This window comes from Python bivittatus, unplaced genomic scaffold, assembly GCF_059951505.1.
Source record: "Python bivittatus isolate LINGU-HERP-01145 unplaced genomic scaffold, Pbiv_v1 ctg000610_np1212, whole genome shotgun sequence".
Lineage (NCBI taxonomy): Eukaryota > Metazoa > Chordata > Lepidosauria > Squamata > Pythonidae > Python > Python bivittatus.
Genome location: NW_028277088.1, coordinates 1,254,415 through 1,275,817, shown reverse-complemented (window position 1 = coordinate 1,275,817; position 21,403 = coordinate 1,254,415). Strand labels below are relative to the sequence as shown.

Here is a 21,403-nt window from a genome sequence, read left to right as displayed (position 1 = left end):
CTCCAGATGTTTGGAACTAGGAATGTGTGGCTATTCAGTTTCAAAACAGAGAACGTGCTTTGGAGAGAAGATGGGGAGGCCTGCTCCACCTGCAAGCCAGCACCTCCTTAAAGCAGCAGCACCTTTTTCATGGACTCAATTAACGCAAGTTCCTAAGAAAATACGCATTTGAGTTGAATAGCTGTTAAGAAGGTTGCCCGGAAGAGACCTTTTTCTGTTGTGGTGCCCACCCTCTGGAACATCATTCCCCTGGCAATTAGACTTGCCCTGACCCTACTGGCTTTCTGTAAGGCCACAAAGACCTGGTTTTGTTCCTGAGCCTGGGGCCCAGGTTGTGCGGTTGAGCCCGTATCTTGGTTATGTTGACAGTGTTGGTTGGTTTTATCTCAGTTCCTATATTTGTTACTTATTGTTTGTTATTAGGTTTTTACCTTGTTCTTATTTTCTGTTAGCCGCCCAGAGTCATATATTTGAGATGGGCGGCCATATAAATTGAATGAACGAATGCGGCAACAGGGTACGGCACCTTTTCTCACTCTTTAACTCAAGCAAGTGTTTTTCTGCGTCCAGTGGCTACTACGTGAGCCCAGAAGGCATGGTTCCTGTTGTATGCTACTCATTCTTGAGTGGAGGCTCACCTGCTTGAAGTCCTTTAGGAGGAAGCAGCTTGTGGTCAAACGAAGGTTCAAATCCCATCAGCTCCTCCATTGTAGGACCAGGACCACCAACTGGAGGAGAAACTGCTGAAACCAAGAAAACAAGGTTCAGAACAGTGCATTACCTTCTTCAGGAAGTTTGGGAGCAAATGGGCAGAAGCGATCTCTGCTGACTTTTGCAGGATGTTTGTCCTGGTGGCATCATATCAAAAAAAGAAGCAGCTCCACCAGAAATCAGTTGCCTTGAGGCAAGGTTCTCCACGGCAGATTCTCTTGGCCAAGGACTTTTCTGTCTGACAGCCTTCAGCTGCTTGTCTCCCAAGTGTAAACTGGCTGGAAATGAAGTTGGCTTCAGAAATCTGTTTCCAGATTTCAACCATTCCCTCCACTTTGGACACAGGGGTGGCCTCATGGGTCTAGACCACTCTTACCAGGGCCCCCAACTGGTGGACTTCCCTGCTTCTTTACCTCTCCCACCCATGCCACGAAGGCAAACACCAATCGCTTTCCTTTCGGTGGGCTGTTCTTTGAGGATAGCCCTTGAGGGAGCCCTCCACAGCCTCCCCCTCACATCTGACACCTTCCTGTCTGAAGTACCCACTGATGGACCAATATAAAAAGGGAGGAGGAGGGGGGATCATGAAGGGAAGGGGGCATTTCTGCCACAGCAGGTAGTAGCCACTTGGAGCAGAAAGGGCTGCCTGCAATGAAATGCCCGCCTGAGCCATCCCAAGTCAGAAAACCCCAGGTTTTTGACAGGTGCCAGGAGAAACCTTCCCAAGGGGCTGAGAACAGAAGGAGAACAGCGTTGTGTCCTCAAGAAGCAGTTCTGGGCCTGCCCTCAAGCTGGGGCAAGTGGGTTATGCGGATCGAGCCCTGAGGCGCTCCACAGCCCAAGGGCAAAGCCTCACACGTAGGCAGAACAGTCGCCTTGCACGGGACTTTGTGGCAGGACACTCCAACGGCTCTCTTCTCAATTGTCTTCTTCACCCAAAGAAGCCCAACCCAGAATGTGGAAGGAAGGATGGGAGCTGGAGACTGAGAGGAGCCAGGACTCAAGCCCCAGTCCAAACACCCTCTCCCTCTCTCACCTGCTGATGCAGCCTGGTTTGCTTCTGGGGGGGTCAGCACTCCTGGGAAATCCATCCCACCCACAACCGGTGGGTGCCTCTCAGCCTCATCGGGGACCTTGCAGGGCTCTGTGCAGAAGGGAGAGTAAGTCGTTTACACCTTAGATGACCTGCTAGGGACACTGACCAGCTGGTCTGGCTGCCACAGGCTTTGCACTCCATGACACCTAAAGGGCTGCTGCTCCCTCCAATGCTGTCAGGAGGGCCAAAATCCTGAAGGGGGAAAAACGTTCATGCTAAGGGCTGTGGCTGAACATAAGTTGCCCAGCTTTGTCACGCTCCCCTCGGCTTCCATCTGGAGAAAAGAGGAGCTACACGGCTTCTATTTGTGGGAGGGGGCAGCCGCTGCAGGGAAGGGAGGATACCGGTCGGGGGATACAAGCACTGCTCTACACCTAGCTTTGGACAGGATACAGAGGGGGTGGGAAGAGGACATCCTCTTAGAGGAAATGCAGAGGGTTCTGGGAAGCCTCTACTGATCTTTTGCTCCATTCATCACTGTTTTCCCTTCTCCTCTTAGAGATCACTGTTAATTTGAACAGATGGGGTGGATAACTGGGAGGAGCTCAAGGTCTGGTGGTTGTTTTCACAGACAAAAGGGGTGGGGTGGAGACAGCAGGGCCCCAGCCTCCCCGGGCTTCCTTTCTTATAGCAGCTTCTCTGAAAATCAGTAGATGTTGCTGCTTTGTTTGTAAGCTAGTAGCCAGGGGAACAGCTATCAGCAAGTCAGAGGAGGAATCAAGGTATCATTTCAACAAGAACTACCAGAAGGTTGTACAATGAATGCAAGAATATCTATTGTATGCAAATGGCCTGTTGCATATTTTGTGGACCAGCAGTCTGTGGTTAGCTGGGTCCAAAGAGTTGGAAATCCAGAGCCCTGGTTTCTAACGGGCTATTCCCCAACATCTCAAACAAGTTCTTAATTTCTTCTGCAAGATGAAGATGCAAAAACGGACCTGTTCTTGTGGCAGCTTAAATTCTGCTGATCGCACAAGGAAGAGAGAAGAAGAAACTTCTTACCTGGGGGCTCAAAGAAAGTGGCTTCTTGTCCCTCCATTAAGTGCTGAGTTCCCAACCAGAAATCTTCAGGAGGACCCATCTGTCTTGCAGATGCTGCAGGAAACAGGGAGCAGACACACAGACCTTCAGCAGAAGATGGCTTCACAAAAATTGGGGGGAAATCTGGGTCTAAATGCCCATAGGAGATTAACAGTTTCACCCTGTGCTCATATGGCAAGGGTGGGCAACCACCAAGTGTCCCCCCTCGCCCCCATGAGATAACTTCATGAAAAATCAGTGGCAAAAGAGGCTCCTCTGTCGTTGCCCCTGTCTTTGGAACACTCTCCCCCCCAGAGGTGAGGCAGGCCCCCCCTCTCCCAGCCTTCCAGAAAAGAGCAAAGACCTGGCTCTGCCAACTTGCGTGGGTTGTGAAGGGGGTAACTAACCCTGTGGGTGGCTGGCACCCTGAAGACGCTCCCATAGGTGAATAACCTTTATTTACCATCGGTGCCTTGGAAGACATTATTTATCTTACTGTACATTTACTGTATTTTAATCTGTATTTATTGCAGTTTCATTGTAAACCACCCAAAGTGGCTTTTTGAATGAGATGGATGGTGACTAAATTTGAAAAATAAACAAACAAACAAACAAACAAATAAATAGGCAAGCGAGCCCCATTTTTCAGATGTTGGTCAACTTTGGAAGCCCTCTGATTCTCCTTCCCACCTGTGAAATTTCTCCAAAACGGCTGCAAAACAGTGCAAAAACTCAGCCATGCCTCTTCCAAGTGGCATCACAGGGCCCCTGGAGAGGTTCCTGGGGCTCTCTGGGAGGACAAGAGCCTGTGTTCTGACTCACCCCCTTCAACAGGGTCTACTCCCACCATAAGGGTCCGATAGGATTTGCCTTCCTACCACAACTGCTCCAGAAGCCCTCCTCCAGAATTGCTGAGATTCTTGGGTTGGAACACACACATGCGCACAACCGATCCCAAGGTGCTACCATTGCCCAGAGGCAGACAGGCTGTCTTTGCAATTCAGAGAACTGCCCCTCGAATTCGGTGGCCCTGCTTCCACCAACTGCTTTATTCAGGGCTCAGGGGCCTCACACCCATCCTGACCCCAGACCCCCTCCACCTTTTTCCGCCTCCCCTTCCAGCCCCGCTCGCTTTCTGGGCAGGAGCACAGCAGCTTGGGTTCACCTGCTTCGCTCGGATTCGGCAAAGGCTCCGCGCCAAGGAAGGCCAGGGGGTCGAAAGCAGTCCCAGGCGAGTGGGTGAGTCCCAGCGGCGGCTGTTCAGGCAGCTCTGCAGTTCCATAAGGGCCTGGAAGAAACAAGGCAGGTTTGCACCAGGGCTGCACTTTCCTTTGGCTGCCAGAGGGTGGGATAAAGCCAAAACCAAGCCTAGAAAACGAGGGGAAACTAGGCTTGGCAGCTGAATCTTGGGGACTTCCTTTGACGGGGAACTTTGTGGGGACAAAGGCGCTGCCCAAGAGAGGAGGGAAGGTAACTCGATCTTTCGCAGCAAGGCAATTTCAATTAAGTTGGACCACAGTACCAATGCTTGCTGCCTGGGAAAGGAAGGGCTCTGTAGTTCAGTCCCTCTGCCTGCATTAAATCAATTTTTAGAAGCATAGGAAGCAGCCTGATTAAGCGTCCCTGATCCTTCTAGCGCCAATGCTGATCTCCTGGGTTTCTGCAGAAGTTTTTTCAACAATGGGGGAAAAAGGAAACCGGAAGTGCCAGTTTCCAGCAACCCCTGGTTAAATCATCTCCCCATCCCGAACCTTTTGGCCTCTAACACTCATGTTCTAACCCTTCCCTTGGCTCTTCTGTAAATCTCCAGGAGTGCCACTGCTGTGTCTTTCCCTGTGGACCTGGGCGCTGCATCAGGCCCTCCGCTTCAGAGTCTGGAATGCTCAGGGGCTGCGCTTCGTGGACTCACCAAGGAACTCCTAAACCCCCAGCCCAGCCCAGCCCAGCCCAAAGTGTCTTGGAACAATGAGGTGGGACACTGATAGCAGCAGGGTGTTAGATCAGGAGAGGTAAGGTGGAGGCAGTCAAATCAGGCCTGATACTAACCTTCAAAGGAGCTACTGAAAGAGAAAGGAAAGCCTTCTTCTTTTGGTTAGACCAGGGCTTTCCAAATGACGTTCACGGAACCCCGGGGTTCCACAAGAACCTGACGGGATTCCATGGGAGATGAAGGGCAGAAAAAAGGGTAATCGGTCACTACAGGTTTGCCTCTTCGTCAGAGAGGTTCCAGGAATATATTTTTTTAAATAATCAGGTTCCACAGCCTGAAAATATCTGAAAACCCCTGACCGAGACAAGATCTTAGCTCTGCAGCGTAGACTCCAAAGGTGGCCCAACGCCAAAACACAAAGCCCAAACACTGCAGCCCTGGGCAATAGTAGCAGGGCAGGCTAGTTGTGGATCTTCCTAGATGCATTCTACTGGAAGGAGGTGGAGAAGGAAAAGCTAGCCCAGCCTTCTGCAACTTGGCACCAACTACAGGAATTCCATTCTTCCCAGAGCAGGAGGACTCTGGGTTGGGAAATGGTTAAATCATTTCCCAATACTGTCCTCACAGAGACTTACAATAACGTCCCCAAAGCTGTGTAAGTTTTCTTTCAATTCTTGCTGCAAAAGCTTTGAAGAGAAAAGGCTGAGATTCTCACAACTTCAATGTGTGAAAGGAAGACAGGGCAAAGGGTTGGAGAAGTTAAACTATTTCTTTGATTAGAACATTCTGCAGAAAAAGCAGAACCTTTGGCCAAGAGAGGGTTCACATTTCTAAGGTGTCCTCCAACACCAAATCAGAGCAGCTTTTCTTAACTTGGTGAATTCCAGATGTGCTGAATGTCAGCTCCCATAATCCCCAAAGTGGATAAGCATAACCATGCTGGCTAAGGCTGAAGGGAGATCAAATCCTGTCCATCTGGAGGACATCAGGTTAGGAAATTAAGATATATATTGGTCCTAAAGGCCAATTCCACAACTGATGGGAATGGATGATCACAATCATGCAAATGTCAAGGCACAATGAAGATTAGAACAAATTAGTGAGGAAGCGCTTGATGTCTCTCCATAATTAGTTTCAAAACAACTGACAAGGAAGAAGGATGTTGCCATGCAGAAAATTTCTTAGTGGCATCTGAAGTGAGAAGTGTTACACAGTGGACAAGGACAGAAAAATGTACCATGGACTTCTTTCGGAGCTCCAAAATACTCTCCGAAAGTTGGCACATCCATCATTTCCTGAGGAAGCAGCAGCAGGTCAGACAGGACGTCTTCACGGTGCATCTTAAAAGGTTCTAAAGGACAATCAACAGAATCACATGATTCTCCCGTGTCAGAAATTATGTGCGTGCAGCAGCGCTCACATATAAGATAGGAAGAACTTTATAAGTCCCATCAGGACTCTGAAGATTTGGAAAAGCCACATTTTCAGAAGGTTTCAGGATTTCCCCAATCTGCTGCTGGACTATACTGTCAAGTCTTAATTCTCTGAATTGTATGATTTCCTGGATAAAATAGTTAGTTTTTCAGTAGAAGCTTGGGAAGGAGAGGGGAAATTCTCTGGATCCTGAAGAATTTCCCCCCAGGCCTCCCACTCAGACCCAAATCCGAATCATGACTAAATCTGGTGCCTGTTGTGAATCAGAACAATGGAGCAGCCCCGAACATAAAAGGATCTGGAACCTTCATGTGAACAGGATTTGTGTCACCTCTTCCTATTAGCCAGGTTCAGCTCCGTTTCAGCATCAGACAAAACACGCTGTTCCAGTGCATCTCCTTTCAAGCTTACAAGCAGGGTTTGGCAATACTTCCCCATGCCCTCTCTTCCACCCTCTGAGAGCAGAACTGAGTTCCTAAAATAAATGCAACTGATGCAATTCAAGCCCTGATAACTGATAGTGGGGCTGGCCAGCCCGTCATGATCCTTGACCTCCCTGCAACAGCCCAGGCGAGCCCACTCACTTCTGCTGGAGAAGTCAAACTGACAAGGCTTTTAACTGGAAGGAAGAGAAAGCTCTCAGAAAACAGTAAATGTCTCAGACAAAACAAGAAAAGGGGACAGGCCTATCTGGCCAAGATGGAAATGCCGACTTGCTGTTTCTAGACGCTTTTCAAGCCCAACAGCCATCCACATATTCATCTTGACAGCTTCTGCCAGATATCCTATTACACCCTTGACGAAACAGAGGCAGTGAGGCAAGAAAACATCGTCTCTGACCTCCTTGCAGACAATTTCTTTTCCTCCAAACTGAGCCTCTGCCCTGCAGCTGGACAGTCTGCAATATGCAGAAGAAACTTTCAAGACTCAAAGCACCCTTCCGCTGTTGAGATGACGGAGCAGGAAGGAGTTTGGTTAGGCAGAAATTCCAAAAATGTTGGAGAACTAAGCTACAGGTCTAGGTGAGCGGTCTACCACCTTGCTAAGCATGGCACCCCTTCAATTGTTCTTGCTAGGTTGGGACAACCATGACTTTTATGCTCAGTCATAAGTTGGCTGGTATCAGATTATTCATTTTTCTCTCCTTCAGCCATGTTTTTCAAAGAAGGGATGTACATCTCTAAATGTGATGGAATGGAATTATGAAGGCCAAGCTCAGGGAGATAAGCATTTTCTTAACTCACCAGAACCGCGTGGGAGGAACAAGAGGATGAGACTGGCACTTCCCTGAGGAATTCACACTGTTGTGGCTGGAGGACTTTGGGAGATGGGGTTTTAGTCTGGGAAGATTCTTGCTAGAGGTTGTAGCTAATAAACATAGCTGGACTGAATTTGCATGGTCTCTTGGAGTTCCTTGGGCTAGGCCTGACACTAAATTTCCAAATGTGGTACTTGTTTTGCTCTGTTTGAGACACGAAAGTATCTCAAACATACCTCCTTCAAGTAGAGCGTAACTCCTGGTCACTTCATAGACACCTCCACCTTGTTTTCTTGGCAGCCTTACGGAAGTGGTTTGCCTTCTTTCTTCCCAGTCTAAACTTCAGCCCTGGTATTTCCCAATAGTCTCTCATCCAAATACTAACCAGACCCAACCCTGCTTAGCTTCTGAACTCAGAAAGGGTCAGCCAAATGCTGCCATCTGCCAAGGCTTTGTTGAGAGAAGTCTTACCTAAACACACAGAAAATGCTGGGGAAATTTATTTATATGCCATCCTTCTCCTTCAGAAGGTGACTCTGGGCAGATTACAATTAAAACCCAAAACAATAAACACAATAAAAATATAAACATCCATATTAAAATAACTAATAACAATTCTATATAAAAAGCCTATATACAATTCAAGATGATGGGGGGGAGCAGAAACGCCTTATAAACCAGTGTTTCTCAACCTCAGCAACTTTAAGATGTGTGGACTTCAGTTCCCAGAATTCCTCAGCCAGCATGAAGTCCACACATTGTAAAGCATGCTGGCTGGAGAATTCTGGGAGTTCAAGTCCACCCATCTTAAAGTTCCTGAAGTTGAGAAACATTATTATAAACTAGGTCATATTTTTAATCATTCACAGAATCACTGAGTCAAAGGAACTCTGGCTTCTCTTTTGTAATGCAGATCGTTTATAGCTAAAATGAACAACATTCATTTAATGCACTAGCTCAAATTTATATCCTCTCAATAGCCAGTATTTTCCTTCAACCTTTAAATGCATCAGAACTTGGAAAAAATTCAGGTTCTATTCCTAGATCAATCAATGAGTCAACAGCTGGGAACTCCAAAAAATTAGAGCTTGTTCCTGCTTATTGGTTCCAAGTTCCGCCCCAAAAGCCTTGAGAGGAAGTGAGATAGTCAAGGGCTCTGCGTCCCACCTCCTCCTCTTCTTATCCTGTGGAAGCTACGTACTATTCAAGAAAGTCGAGGATAAATCAACTTAACAGAGGCAGTCTCTTTCTCCCTCCATTAATCTCTCTGTCCCAATTTTGTACCCCAGGAGCTATTCTGAGACAACTGCTCTGTGAAATTGACTTGTAGAGGACTGATGAGTCCAGGGAGGACCTGCTCATGCTCCAGCTGCACCAGTAAGATATAACAGCTTGAAGAGAGGCGTTGGTCTCTGACATCCAATGTTGAGAAGAACAAGCAAACTTAGTGGTTTTGTGCTCCATAATACATGACTCAATATTGTGGAATTCTGCACACTGCATATAATGCAAATTGCTCCAACTGCTCACGGCAACTCTAATACTTTGGGCTCCTTATCCATGGAATTAACATTTTGAGGATGAGATGTCCAGGAACAGAGAGAGTTCCACAGATGTTCTGCACTCATCACTCCCATGAATATGATCAGGAAGCATCTGCTGCCTCAAATCCAAGCACGCAGAAACGAGCAAGACTTGTTCCCACTCCGTACAGTCGTTACGACTGAGGTGCGACTCTTGTGAAGTTTTCTACAGGCCAGCTTTTAGAATAACACAACCAGGCAGCAGCAAAAAAGGAACTGACTGATGGAAAATCCAACATGACCCTAATGGAGAAATCATGCCAACTATGAATGTAGGAGGAATGCTAGGGCATTGATAGGGTCTACCCAAGGAAATGGATCTTAGAAGCAGAGGAAAGGCTCCTGATGGGGTGAATTCAAGTATGCTGCAGCAGTTAAGTGTGGGGTGTCAAAAATATGTTGAATGCATGCAATGAGTCCCTCTGAAATATCCCTTCCTCATGCAGCAGGACTATTCGTCTTGTCACATGAAGACCATCAGTGCTGAGTGCCACTGAAACAGAGAAATGCTTTGGATAATGTGAATGAGAAAGTGGACTCTAACAGGTGTGGATGTCTTCAGACAATCGAGTCCTAAAGTGGGTGGGAAAAACTAGTCTGGACACTTTCCAAAATTGGTTTTCTATTGGGAAACATTGAAACCCATGCTTCATATCAGACTACGCACTGAGTGGGGTCAAAATGCTGTCTTCACTGTGATACCCTATTAATTAAAATTCAGGACGGATCACTGATTTTTTAAAAAATGGGACATTCCACGCATCTCAGGGAGTTGAGCTATTGTTGTTTCTCACTGCTGTCTTTTACCTGCCACATCCATAGGCTTAAACGCTAGCTGTGAGTCAAAGCAACCGTTCCCGTCATCCACCGTCCATGAGTCATTGTGGTCCAGGAATTCTTTGTAAGGCATTTGTTCATCCATGATTTTTCCTGGGGACCCTGCAAAGTGAAAGGAAAGCATCAGTCCTGTTATTGATACTCAGGCAGGAAAGCTACAGTCACCCATTATATGTTAGATGAAAACTGCGCTTCCGCTAGAATGACAAAGATGTGTAAATGGACAGCTTTCACAATAGAGGGAAGTGAACAAAAAAGGGTTCTTCAGATATATTTAAAATAAAAGGAAGAAAAAAGAATCCATTTACCAGCTTCCCTGTAAAGACAGTAACATGCCAACAGGTAACCAAGCAAAGACAGAAATACTGAATTCCTACTTTGATTTATCTTCATCAACAAGAGATTGTGTTCCACCAAGCAACCATGAAGAAAAGAGCAAATGGGAAGGATTAATGTTCGGGAATAACAGGAATATGGGTACGGAATTTCCAGTTATTTCAAACAAGTTTGTATCTCCAGGTCCTGAAGACTTACATTCTAGGGTCCTGAAAGAATTAACTGATTCCTATCTTGGAGAATTCCCGAAGAATATGTGAAGGGCCAGATGACCAGAGGAGATCAAAAGAAGGGAAAGGAAGATCCAAAGAACTGCAGGGCAGTCATTCTGACATGAATTCTAGAGTAGACCATAATACAATTGCTCTGGAAGCCTTGAAAACAAGGCGGGAATTATCCCAGATTGTCAAAAACATATATTACCAGACTAACTGTACCTCATTTTTTACTGGATAACCTTTTTAGTAGATTGTGGGCTGCTCTAGATGTAATATATCTTGATTTCTGCAAACTATTTGACATAGTAACCCTAGTTAAATGTGGGCTGAATGACATTACAAGCAAGCAACTACGCAGCTGGTTTGAAAATTATATACATGTGCTCATCAACAGTTCCTCATCAAACTGGAGGGAGTGCCACAACATTCAATCCTGAATCTTGGTAGTCCTCAATATTTTTATTAATAACATAGATTAAAAGGTAGAGGAAATGTTTATCAGATTGGCAAAGGACACAAATCTGGGTGGAATAAACAGCATGGAATATATCTGGCTTGATAACAATATTTGTGAAAAAGATACCGAAATAATTGACTGAAAACTGGGTATGAGTTACCTGGCTCATGTGGCTGCAAAAAAGGCAAATGTAAGTTTATGCTGCATCAGCAGAGTAGAGCTTCTAGTTCATGAGAGGTAATAGGTCCACTTTATTTGGCTTTGGTCAAGCCTCACCTTGAGTATTGCATTTAGTTCTGGGCACCTCACTAAGAAAAACCAAGACAAGTTGGGAGAAGTTCAGAGAAGAGCAACCAGGATGAATGGGGGACTAGAAAACTATGAAAAGAAATGGAAAGAACTGGAAATGTTGAACCATCAGAAAACTGAAGGTAGGTATACTAGCCCTCTTCAAATACTGGAAGGATGATGTATGTTTGACAGTGAAGGTGGTGGGCTCCCCTTCACAGAAGGTGTTCAACCATCTACCAGGAATGATTTCACTGGGATTCGTGCTCTGAGCAAGAGTTGGACCCAGAGCCTGATTACAGATTGATAGAATTGGAAGAGATTAATTTTCATCTTCATTTCCTTGAGAAGTCCCTCAATATTCTTCCTAGCCTATAACCCAAATCACAACTTCTATCCAATTATTTCTAAACAGGATTTTTTTTGTCAAAAACTTCTCAACTCAGTATTTTTCATGTCTGCACTTGGCACTTCTTTGCTCTCTAGAGCTCCTTTTCTCTTTTCGACATATTCCTCCACAATGTTGAAGTTCTGTCACCCACCATCAGTGTGTTCTACCCCCTTAAAAAGCAAGTTGTCTAGAAGATGAGGAGGTCATCTAAGCAATTTGAGGACACAGCGGCTGTGGACCTCAGAAAAATAATGTGCCTCAGGCACTGGTCTTCTAATAATATCATTCTCCTGAGGGGTCAAAGAAGAGTACAGCTATGGGCAACAGAAAGGAAGGAACTAATGGAGTTTCTTCTGCAGGTCCCAGTAAATAATAACCAGCTATCACATGGGATGCTGTAAAATGGATATCAGTATACAAAGCAAAGGATGAAGTCCACTGAGAAAGAAGCCGGGCATGTGGATATGCTTCAGTGAAGCACTGGCACTTCTTCATCAGGCAAAGAGAACTGGCAGGTTAGCAAATGCACAAAGTAGGCCTCAAGACTCCACTAGTTCATTTGGAAGTTGAGAGTCCCACCTTTCCTCCCACCCAATTCTAGCCTTCAGAGAATTTACTCAGTAAAGTGTCCATGCCAGCTGAGACTTGAGCTTGTATTCTGGCAACTCTTCAACAGCAGGCAAGCAGCCATCTTGAACACTTAATTCTCTTTGGTTGCCAGCTCTTATAGGACAGAATCTAAGTCTTTCGTACTGCGAAACAGAAGAACCAGACATTTATCCAGATCTGTCTTCTCCAGCCAGGGCATGTTCCAGATGTGTGCACTTCAACTCCCAGAAATCTCCAGCCAGCACTGGCCAATGCTGAAGCCACACCTTCAGAGGATGACCAGGTTGGGGAAGGCTGAGAACCTGGTCGTTCTAGATCATGGCTATTCTAGTTTCCAACTGTCCCAAGTCCTCAGAATTTTGTTCCTAATCAGATCAAATGAAAGGTATTGAAAATGTAATGCTTTCCTTCTCTCACTTTCTGCTCCCTTTTGTTATTATACTGGAGAATTATATAATAGCATTATTAACACAACCATACAGACATAGACTCAGAGCCAGCAAACCTGGACAATCCAATACCATCCCCCCCCCCCACCAACAGCCTATGGACCCCCACTATCCTACCTTGGTGCATGAAAGGTACCTTCAGCTGGTTTTAATTTGTAAAGGGACACAAGGTAAGTTGTCCTAGTTCTGTTGCACAGCTTCAAATCAACGCTCCATTTTTCAGTTCTTTAATGGAAATTTTCTATTAAAGTAGAGAATTTATTTGCCGGAGTTCCATGATTAATGGTACCCTGAAATCTGTGATGGGGAGCCTGTGGGCACAGGAACGCTCTCTGTGCACTCCCGCAAATAGCTACCACTGGCAGCGTGGGCCAGTGAGGCTCGCTCATTTAAATAGGTCCAAGAGAAATGAACAAAGAGAACTGTGTTTGAGATACATGGTCACCCCAGCCTCCCCCACTTAAAAAAAAAAACAGTATGTAAAACATACTGCTGTCAAAAAGTATTTGCATTAGATTTTTCCCTGGAAGGTCTGTTGCAGCTGCTAGTCTGTGTCAAAAGGAGGAAGTCAAAAGTCCAACAGCCCATCCTTTTCCCTAGAAGATGTTTTGTTCTACTAGCTTCCCTGAAGCTAAACTGGAGGCCGTCATGAGTGAGGGAGTGCCTTACAATCTCATGTTCGAGGGTCCCCGGCTGATCATTATATCAGCATCACCCTACCTCTTTATGCAGACCATGAGATCATCACTGAAAGCTTTCAGAAACAGTCATGTATGTAAGGCAAGCATTGAGACTGGTGGGCACCATGACACACGTAAGCCTCTGAGCAGCATTTATGGGGTCCCAATGTCAAATAAAATGTACTGTAACAAAGTCTCCTGAATCTCCCCACCTGAAGTCTTGATAGTCATGGGGCAAGAAATCAAACTCAGATGAGAATGCCCGAACTCATCAAGATTTGGAATCTTGTAAGATTTGGGACATTTCATACGAGTACCCTCCCAGATTTACATCACAGGGTATCAGTGGGGGCACCACAATTCTATGTTCTAGTTGCTCTTGGGCAGATTCCTTATCGCATCCCTGCCTCAGACTCAAATTCCTGTGCTCCAAGGGGCACAAAGTGGTGTGTGAGGGGTGACTTTGTTATCACCCAAAGAAAAAAGAATAGCTGAGGCTGAGCAAGAGGGAGCATCGCAGCCAACTGGAGACTCTCCCCAGGTATTCCTGATCCAACTGGAATTGGATCAGGAATTCCAACTACTGCATGGCTGCAGGCTCTTTTTCAGCAAAGTTTCAAGTAGGAACTTGAAAAGAAAAGAGCAAGCAGAGTTTGTATTCCTGGAGAAAGTCATTCAGTAACTTTGCAAAAGGGAGAACGAGAGAGAGGCAGTTCTGGGCTCTACTCATGGGGGGAAAAAGAACCCAAAATTCAGAGTCAGGCGATGCTGGCTCTAAAAGAATGCAGGAACGCCAGTATGGAGGAAGATGCCTATATCAAATACACACACCAGGCGGCATCTCTAAGATGGGCACCAGTTTCAAAAAGATGCCCTCCATTTCAATCCAAATGGAAGGCACCTTCTTGGAATCCAGACCTGATCTTGGAGATGCCACCTGGCACCTCCCTAAAGCAACAGGCACTGAACTTATTTATTTCCCCAAATGAGATGAAAGAAAACTGCTAACTGGCTCGCAAGATTTACAAAGTGTAACCACTCCCCTGCCTCAAGAAAGTGGCTGTCAGCCTTCTATGCGTTAAGACTGCCGAATGGCTCATAAATCTTAAACATCTTTTTAAGGATCTGAAAACTGTCCTTGGGGCCCTTGCCAAATGCCCGTCCTGATCCTACAAGGGGTAGCCAAGGTTTCTTCCAAGGCCACTTAGGTGACAACCAGCCTAAGAGCATTGTTTGACCCAGACAGCTTTGAGCAAACTACTCACTGGGTGAAGGTTCTAGAAGGGAGGTACAGGACAGGGTAAGGCCACATTTGCTCCATGTATTAAACTGGTGAATGCTATAGCAGACATCTAGAGTCGGCTGGAGTCAGCTGGCATCCAAATTGAATAAAACAGAATAAATTAAATACATCTCTGAATTTACTGAGATGAAAGGGAGAAATAACAAATGAGCATGGGCAATCATGCCCTTGGAGATCTAAAAATTTGCTGCAGGTACCAAATGGACCTTTAGTTGCAATATTTGCCCGGTCCCACCTCTGCATCAAGAACCATCTGGGCTCTGAGAATAAACTTAATAGAGCAAACTTCTTTGGGAGTGCTATGATGCAAGATAAACAAAACACTATTCTTCTAGACTCTGAGACGTGCAACGTGTGATCCTTGCTTTCCTCAACCTGATGCCCTCGAGATGTGTTGACTTCTAGGAATTACAGGAATTCATGTCCAATACATCAGGATTGAGCTAAGGCCTTTCTTTTGTCTTGTTTCCGGAGCCTTTTCTGCTTCACTCCAAAAGCATCTTATAAATCCTTGAAGATTTCTTCACGAAACCAGATTCCAATTTCTGGAGAATTTCAATGTAGAAAGCTAGTAAGCCTTGTAAGCTGGCAAGACCCAAACTACATCAATGAGTCTTAGGCCGTGATCTAACATTGCTCAAGCCTCTGAGCTCCAACTCCCACAACTGGGGGCAGGCAGCAAGCTAGGTTGATGTCATTTCCTACCACAACTATCTTCTGAGCTAATATAGCTGATATAACTTATTAAAATATAGATTTTTTTAAAAAAAATTGCTACCTGCAATGATTAGAAATATGTTCCAGGCTCTTCTTGGCCAGGAATCAACAAAAGTTCCAAGAGACTTTCTCTCTGAAAATTAAAAAGCTTTCTTGGTCTTTCCTGACCACCGGCTGCCACCCCACTTCCCTTCCTGGTCCTTCTACTCTAATCACAACGACAATTGCAAGTGGATCTTGGGAAAAACACTTGCTAACCATCAGAGGTTCAGCTCCTTGTCACAATCAGTCATATTGAAGAAACAGCAGGAGGGGTATTTTTGCCAAAGCACAAGGCATTCTGGGAATGGGGGCCTTCCAAATACAGCAAGGAGAGAGATGTGGAAGGGAAACTTGGCTTAGAAGCTGCTAAATATAGCACTGTGTTCCTCAGATATTGGGCATGCTTCAAGATTTGAAGATGGGTTTATAAACTGTTGTCACAAAAGCAGGAGAAACAGCACCAAATTGTTTCTGCAGGTTGGAACTGGGGATGAGCCCAAAGTCATGTTGGTGTTGACTGAATGCCAGGTGCAAGCAGGTGATTCTTCTGAAAAGCTTTTCTTGCCTTCGGCTGAGCGTCTTCAGGCGATTTCCAAGAGCAGCTCTTCCTCCAAGGGTACCAAGACATGTGCAATCAAAGATCCATCAGGGTACCCAGAAGAGGCTATCACTAAATTCCAGGCACTTGGAATAATACAATAACCCTCACCGGGACATTCTCCTGTGCAAACCCACTGACACGGGGCAGCAACTGAGGCTTTGTTTTGGGGAAGTGTGCAAGCTGAGCTTGTTTCTTCTGGGCAGAAGATATCCTCCATGATCACAGCAGACTCCTTCTCTAAATAACATTCCATCTGTAGTTAAGAACACGACCATTAAAAAGTTACCTAGCGCCTTAACTGGGTCTAGGAGGGGGGTGGCGTGTCATAGGAATATGGTAACCCAGTCATCGCTGGGGTTGGAGGATGTTATGCTCACCCTTTCTTTCCGCCATCAGTAGAGTCAAAGTCCTAGAGTGGTCCCACAAAACGAGGCTGCTCTAGGAATTTTCTCTCACTGCTCATTTTACTCTCATTTATCCATTTTACGGCCAGAGCTGCTGGAGTCAGGTGGCATATAAATTTAATCAATAAATAAATACTCTTCACTCTGTCAGTACACACAGGGGAAAGGGGTGCATGTGCACACATGACCACACAGATAGAAGCTGCCTGTGGGTTTGTTTGCTTTATGTTCTGCCCTGGAGAGATGCATAGGGACACCTAAGCCAGTGTAATGGTATGTGGGAATGACCTTGGGAGATGGAGCAAAGAGATGCAGCCAAGGGAAGAGTCAAATAAAAGGCAGCTTAGCCCGCAGCAGAATTGTGGGTGGGGCAAGAGGCTCAGAAGAGGCCCTCCCTAGTTTCTTGGGCTCTAAAGGGGATGAGGGAAGAGAAATACTTTCAGACTTGCAAGATTCTATTAATGTAACCTTACAATAAGGCAGAATTAGCTTATCTGGTTGCGTTTCCTCTCTGGTCTACCTCGCAAGGCTGACAGCCAGAGGAGAGGAATAAACAGTCTGTGTAACACCCTTCCACATGTCCCTCCTGCAGGTGTGACATTGAATCTTGGTAATGGTATGTGGGAATGACCTTGGGAGACAGGAGGAAGAGCCGCAGCCTAGACAATGATCTGATAAATGAAATTTGAGTCCAAAAGAGGAGGGGTGGAGAAAACCTCTCCCTAATTTTTGGGAGAGTAAAAGTGAGGGACAGGAGGGTATTTCAGTCTTTCAAGATTCTGTTAATGTAACCTAACAATAAAGATAGCGTTAGCATTCATTGCAGTGCTTGTCTGGACTACCTTGAAGAGCTAACAATTCCTGAACACTGAAAGTAAGTTCCATACTGAAAATGGAAGAGTGGGTCCCATTTGTGACAGTACCACACCAATGGTTTAAATGTTTATAAATCGTTAAAAATAAGCCACTCTAAACTGGCTATAGAAATTGTTTAAATAACAGGCATCTAACAAGCAGGCCCTTCATCTGATGCATATTAGATTTCACCTGATCATTCTTAAGTTTTCTTCAAGTACCCGTTACCCCAATAGCAGGAATTCCACCTATGAACATTAAGGAAGGCACCAGAAGGGCCAGGACAGGCTTGCAGCAGACATCCCAACCTGATGTGCCTCCAAGGTGGGTTGGGACCACCGTTCCCAGAATCTCCAGCCAGCAAGGTCTCTGGTCAGAGGAATCCAAGTGTCAAGGCACGCCTAGACATTTCTGAAATGCCGTTCTTGCCAGGAGTGGACCTCGCTTGTGTGCATTCTCAAAAGACCATCAAGAAGGACAAGTAATAAAAATGAAGTAACAAATAAGCAAAAGGAAGGCAAGTCTCTCTTCAGCAGCTCAAACTAAGCAACAAGAATGCTGGAGTTCAACTTTATTGGAACAAAAAGGATAATTCAGCCAGGTGCCTGAGCTACTCATAGAAGACAATTTATCTGTCTTCCCACCAAAGAAACTTGCACTTTTGATGCAACGTTGATTCAGCACTGCTTCCGTGTGGATCATCTGAACCACAAGGAAGCAATAGTCACTCCCCTAACCGACTTTTGCCAACCTTCTCATGGGTCTCTAAGCCAGATAGATTTCCACTACCTTCCTCTGTTCCCAACGCAAGAAATCTGCATGTCCTTCTCATAACCCTTACAATGCGCCAGTGAGGTAGAGCCACCCAGTTGCTACAGATGGGAATTTTGAGGCCAAGAGATCATGACTGGCTGAAGGCTGCCTAGGCAAGAAGTAAACCTGGAATTTACCTCAGATCTTATGTCCTCACTTACATGCTTTCCATCACTATCAAATTCCACTGCTTTTCACACCCAAACGCCCATCCGCACACACGGCCGTCACTTCAAAAGCTAACTGCAGGGCAGGACTTGTTTTGCAGGAAATTCTCCCACCTCAAAGGGTGGTTAATTAGAAGTGCCCTTCCTCTTTTCCCTTCGGCTCTGCCCCTCTGAAAAGTGGGCCCTTTCCTCTACGAACCAGCAAAGTAAGCAAAAGCTGTGTTTCCAAGAATGGAGACTTGGCTATAGAACGAATACCGGGCACAGCACTGGGTGAAGGAGAGCACAGCAGTCCTCAAGCAAGAGATCTAGGCCAGTGAATGTGTTGTGTCATCTCTACTCACCCTCAAAGAAAGCAGATGTTGAAACAGAGCCCCATCAGGAGGACAGCCTCATCTTCACTTTAGCAAACAGAAGGATTAATGTCTATGGAGCTATCCTAGGTTAACAGCTCTGGAAGAACCAGGGGAGGCCTGGGAACGAGTGGAAGGCAGCTATGGACACATACATAACCTTTCTTGTCTACCCTGTTCCATATTGGAGCAATGTTGCTCTAGATCCATGTTGGATCCAGAACAGACTAAGAGAAGAAGGGAAGATGAATGCTCTTCCAGGGTCTCTGACATGTACAGTCTGGTCACAAGATGACCAGGTAACCCCCTTCCCCTACACAGTGCCCTCCAAATCTGTAGGTTCACAGTTCCTATCATGCTCCAGCCGGCACTATTAATGCTGGCTTGGGGTGATGGAAGTTAGCATCTCAAGCATCTGGAGGCAGATGTCAACAACCACAGACTTCCTTTTTTTATCTTGCAGTAACAGAAGTGTGAGATCAAGCACTTCATCCTGCCAGGAGTTCTTGATTCCCCTCAATCTCACAGTACTCTTTGGGGGACATTTCCAGAAGCTATTGTCCAACCCAGCCTTCAACACTCCACTGCATTCTGCTGCAGGATGGTTCCCCTTTCTTCTTAAACCACAACATGGAGATCCAGGCCTAGTGATCTGTAGATCCTGTCTGTGTCTAAACTGATTTTCCACTTAGAGGCCAGCCTACATCTTTCAGTGGTTATGACCCCTGAAAGAGGTCACAGCTACTCCCTGGGAGGAAGGAAGGGCATAAATGCAAATGGATAAAATCTGTTTCAGGGAATGAAAGCAAAAGGGCTCCTGTAATTATGTCACACAACATATATAAATGTGGCCCCAGAGCATGAAATTTTCCACGAAACAAAGTGAAAGGTTCACTGCCAAGAACTGAAGATAGAAAGTCCGAATTGGCTGGAAAATGGGAACCTCAGAAGTGAAAGGGGTTGTTTAAGCCACTGGGTCTAGCCTCTGCTCAATAAAGGTAAACTCTCCTTCCAGTTGAGCTTGACTCTTGGTGACTTCACGGACACATTAATGGCTTTCCTTGAGCCACGGCTGCTGCTTCTGTCCACATCTATCGTCAACACTTCCCAGCCATGCTTGACCACAAAAGATCCTTCCTAACTGGAACAGTGATTCCGCAGTGCAAACAATTTCCCAGACAGATGGTGGGCTCCCGGTTTTCCAACATCTGGGCCTGTCAAGACTGCCATCCATTTAATGATAGAGAACATTTCCCTTGTACCTCGAAAGAAACTTAAACTGCAGTTGTGTTCTCCTCCTCGTTTCCAGTCAAGATGCCTCTTTGCTCCTTGGTGCCCCTGCAGGAATTTGGCTGCTTCGACCCACAGAAGCACAAAGCTACCCATGTGAAACGGAGACTATTCAGAAGCAATCAACAGCAAAGCATTTATTTGAGCACTAATCTTCCACCTGCTCTTGGCGATACGTCTTTGTTCTGCACTGAGTGCTGGCCATCATGGAGGTAAACGCTTAAAATAGCAAAACTCCTGAAGCATTACAGCCAGGTTTGTTTAATGCTAAGATTATACCCTGTTCCTGAGCTGATATTCATTCGCGCTCTGTCTCATACACACACACAGAGTCTGGTGACCTAGTTTTTTTCTTTCCAATTCCCACTGAAACGAGCTGAAAATTCACATACCGCACAAGAATCAAGGCAAGAAATAGATCCGCCTAATCCGTCATGCGTTTGGGCAAACCCATTAATTCCGAAGCGCACCCAAACAAATGAAATTAGGGTCATCAAAGCAAGACAACTATTTGCATAATATAAGAAGAACAAGGATCTCGGTGCTTTGGAACGTCAAATCTTAACCTCAGGATGCTTCCATTTAAAAGAACTCCGAATGAGCAACTTATGTTTTTTACAATTGTTAAAAGCAGATGGAGAAGGAATGGAGGTGGAACCAGAAGAGAGCATTCCTTATCAGCAGGAGGCATCCTGAAGATCTGCCCATCTTTAGACCATGAAAGGAGACTACACAAAGGAATTAGTTGAAGAGGTGGGCTTGTTTGTTCATCTCCAATCTGGGAGATATTGTTGGGAATAATGTTGAAAGATGAAGGTATGTTTTGCTCATTCTTCCTCTGCAGTTTCAAAAAATCTTGTAATTCTAAACATAACATCTCTCCCTCTTGTTCTGTTAGACAAACACTTTCATGAACGTGTAATGACACATTTTCCCATTATTCAAGCCCCACCAATACTAAAGCGCTACCTACAGAGAAGATCTTTCAACGTTCTACTGACCTACAAACAACAAGGCGAGAGAAATCTGATGACCAGATCAGGCCAAGAGTCTCTCTAGGCCAGCACTGCATCTCCCAAAACGGCCAAATGGACACACCAAGGAGGTCCACAGAGGACCACTGTGCAGATCAAATAGAGAGAAACATTAGCTAACTCAGCTTTACCCAAATATATTGAATTCTCACTGTCTGAGAATTATGGGAGTTATAGTCCAACATGTTTGGAGGGTGCCTGGTTGGGTTCAGCTTTGACTAGAGTGGCTGGGAGTATCTTTCCAGATGTTCCTGTATCCCCATCACTTTCCTGTGTTCTTCCAATTTGCTTGCCCACAATTACAGGGTTTCTGCTCCCTTAAAGGTTTATTCCTCCACACTATATCGTGAATTTCACCATAACCCAGGTGAAGGGTTATCGTTTCTTCTCCTTCACTGATTTATCCCTCTTTTTGTGCAAATTTTAATCAGTGGCCCAAAGCAACATTCAACAATTGTTGCTTTTCCCACTTTCCTTCCCATTCCGGGCAGTATAACAGAAAAGCTCAGCTTCCTTTCTTCTGTTCC

At 45.5% G+C, this 21,403-nt stretch overlaps 1 protein-coding gene across 11 annotated transcripts in view; it reads right to left on the bottom strand.

The window, feature by feature from the left end:
* LOC103067101 (uncharacterized) overlaps positions 1 to 21,403 on the bottom strand; it is a 155,405-nt gene that overhangs the window by 53,910 nt on the left and 80,092 nt on the right. For 9 of the 11 annotated variants that reach the window (XM_088150790.1, XM_088150781.1, XM_088150785.1 and 6 more), the window contains exons 5-10: positions 9,840 to 9,971; positions 5,995 to 6,108; positions 3,993 to 4,115; positions 2,810 to 2,902; positions 1,748 to 1,855; positions 639 to 743 (exon numbers count right to left, since the gene is read on the bottom strand). In XM_088150790.1, coding sequence (XP_088006916.1) covers positions 639 to 743; positions 1,748 to 1,855; positions 2,810 to 2,902; positions 3,993 to 4,115; positions 5,995 to 6,108; positions 9,840 to 9,971 — 675 coding nt within the window. The remainder of the gene's footprint in view (positions 1 to 638; positions 744 to 1,747; positions 1,856 to 2,809; positions 2,903 to 3,992; positions 4,116 to 5,994; positions 6,109 to 9,839; positions 9,972 to 21,403) is intronic. The other 2 variants (XM_088150784.1, XM_088150788.1) reach the window with 2 other exon arrangements.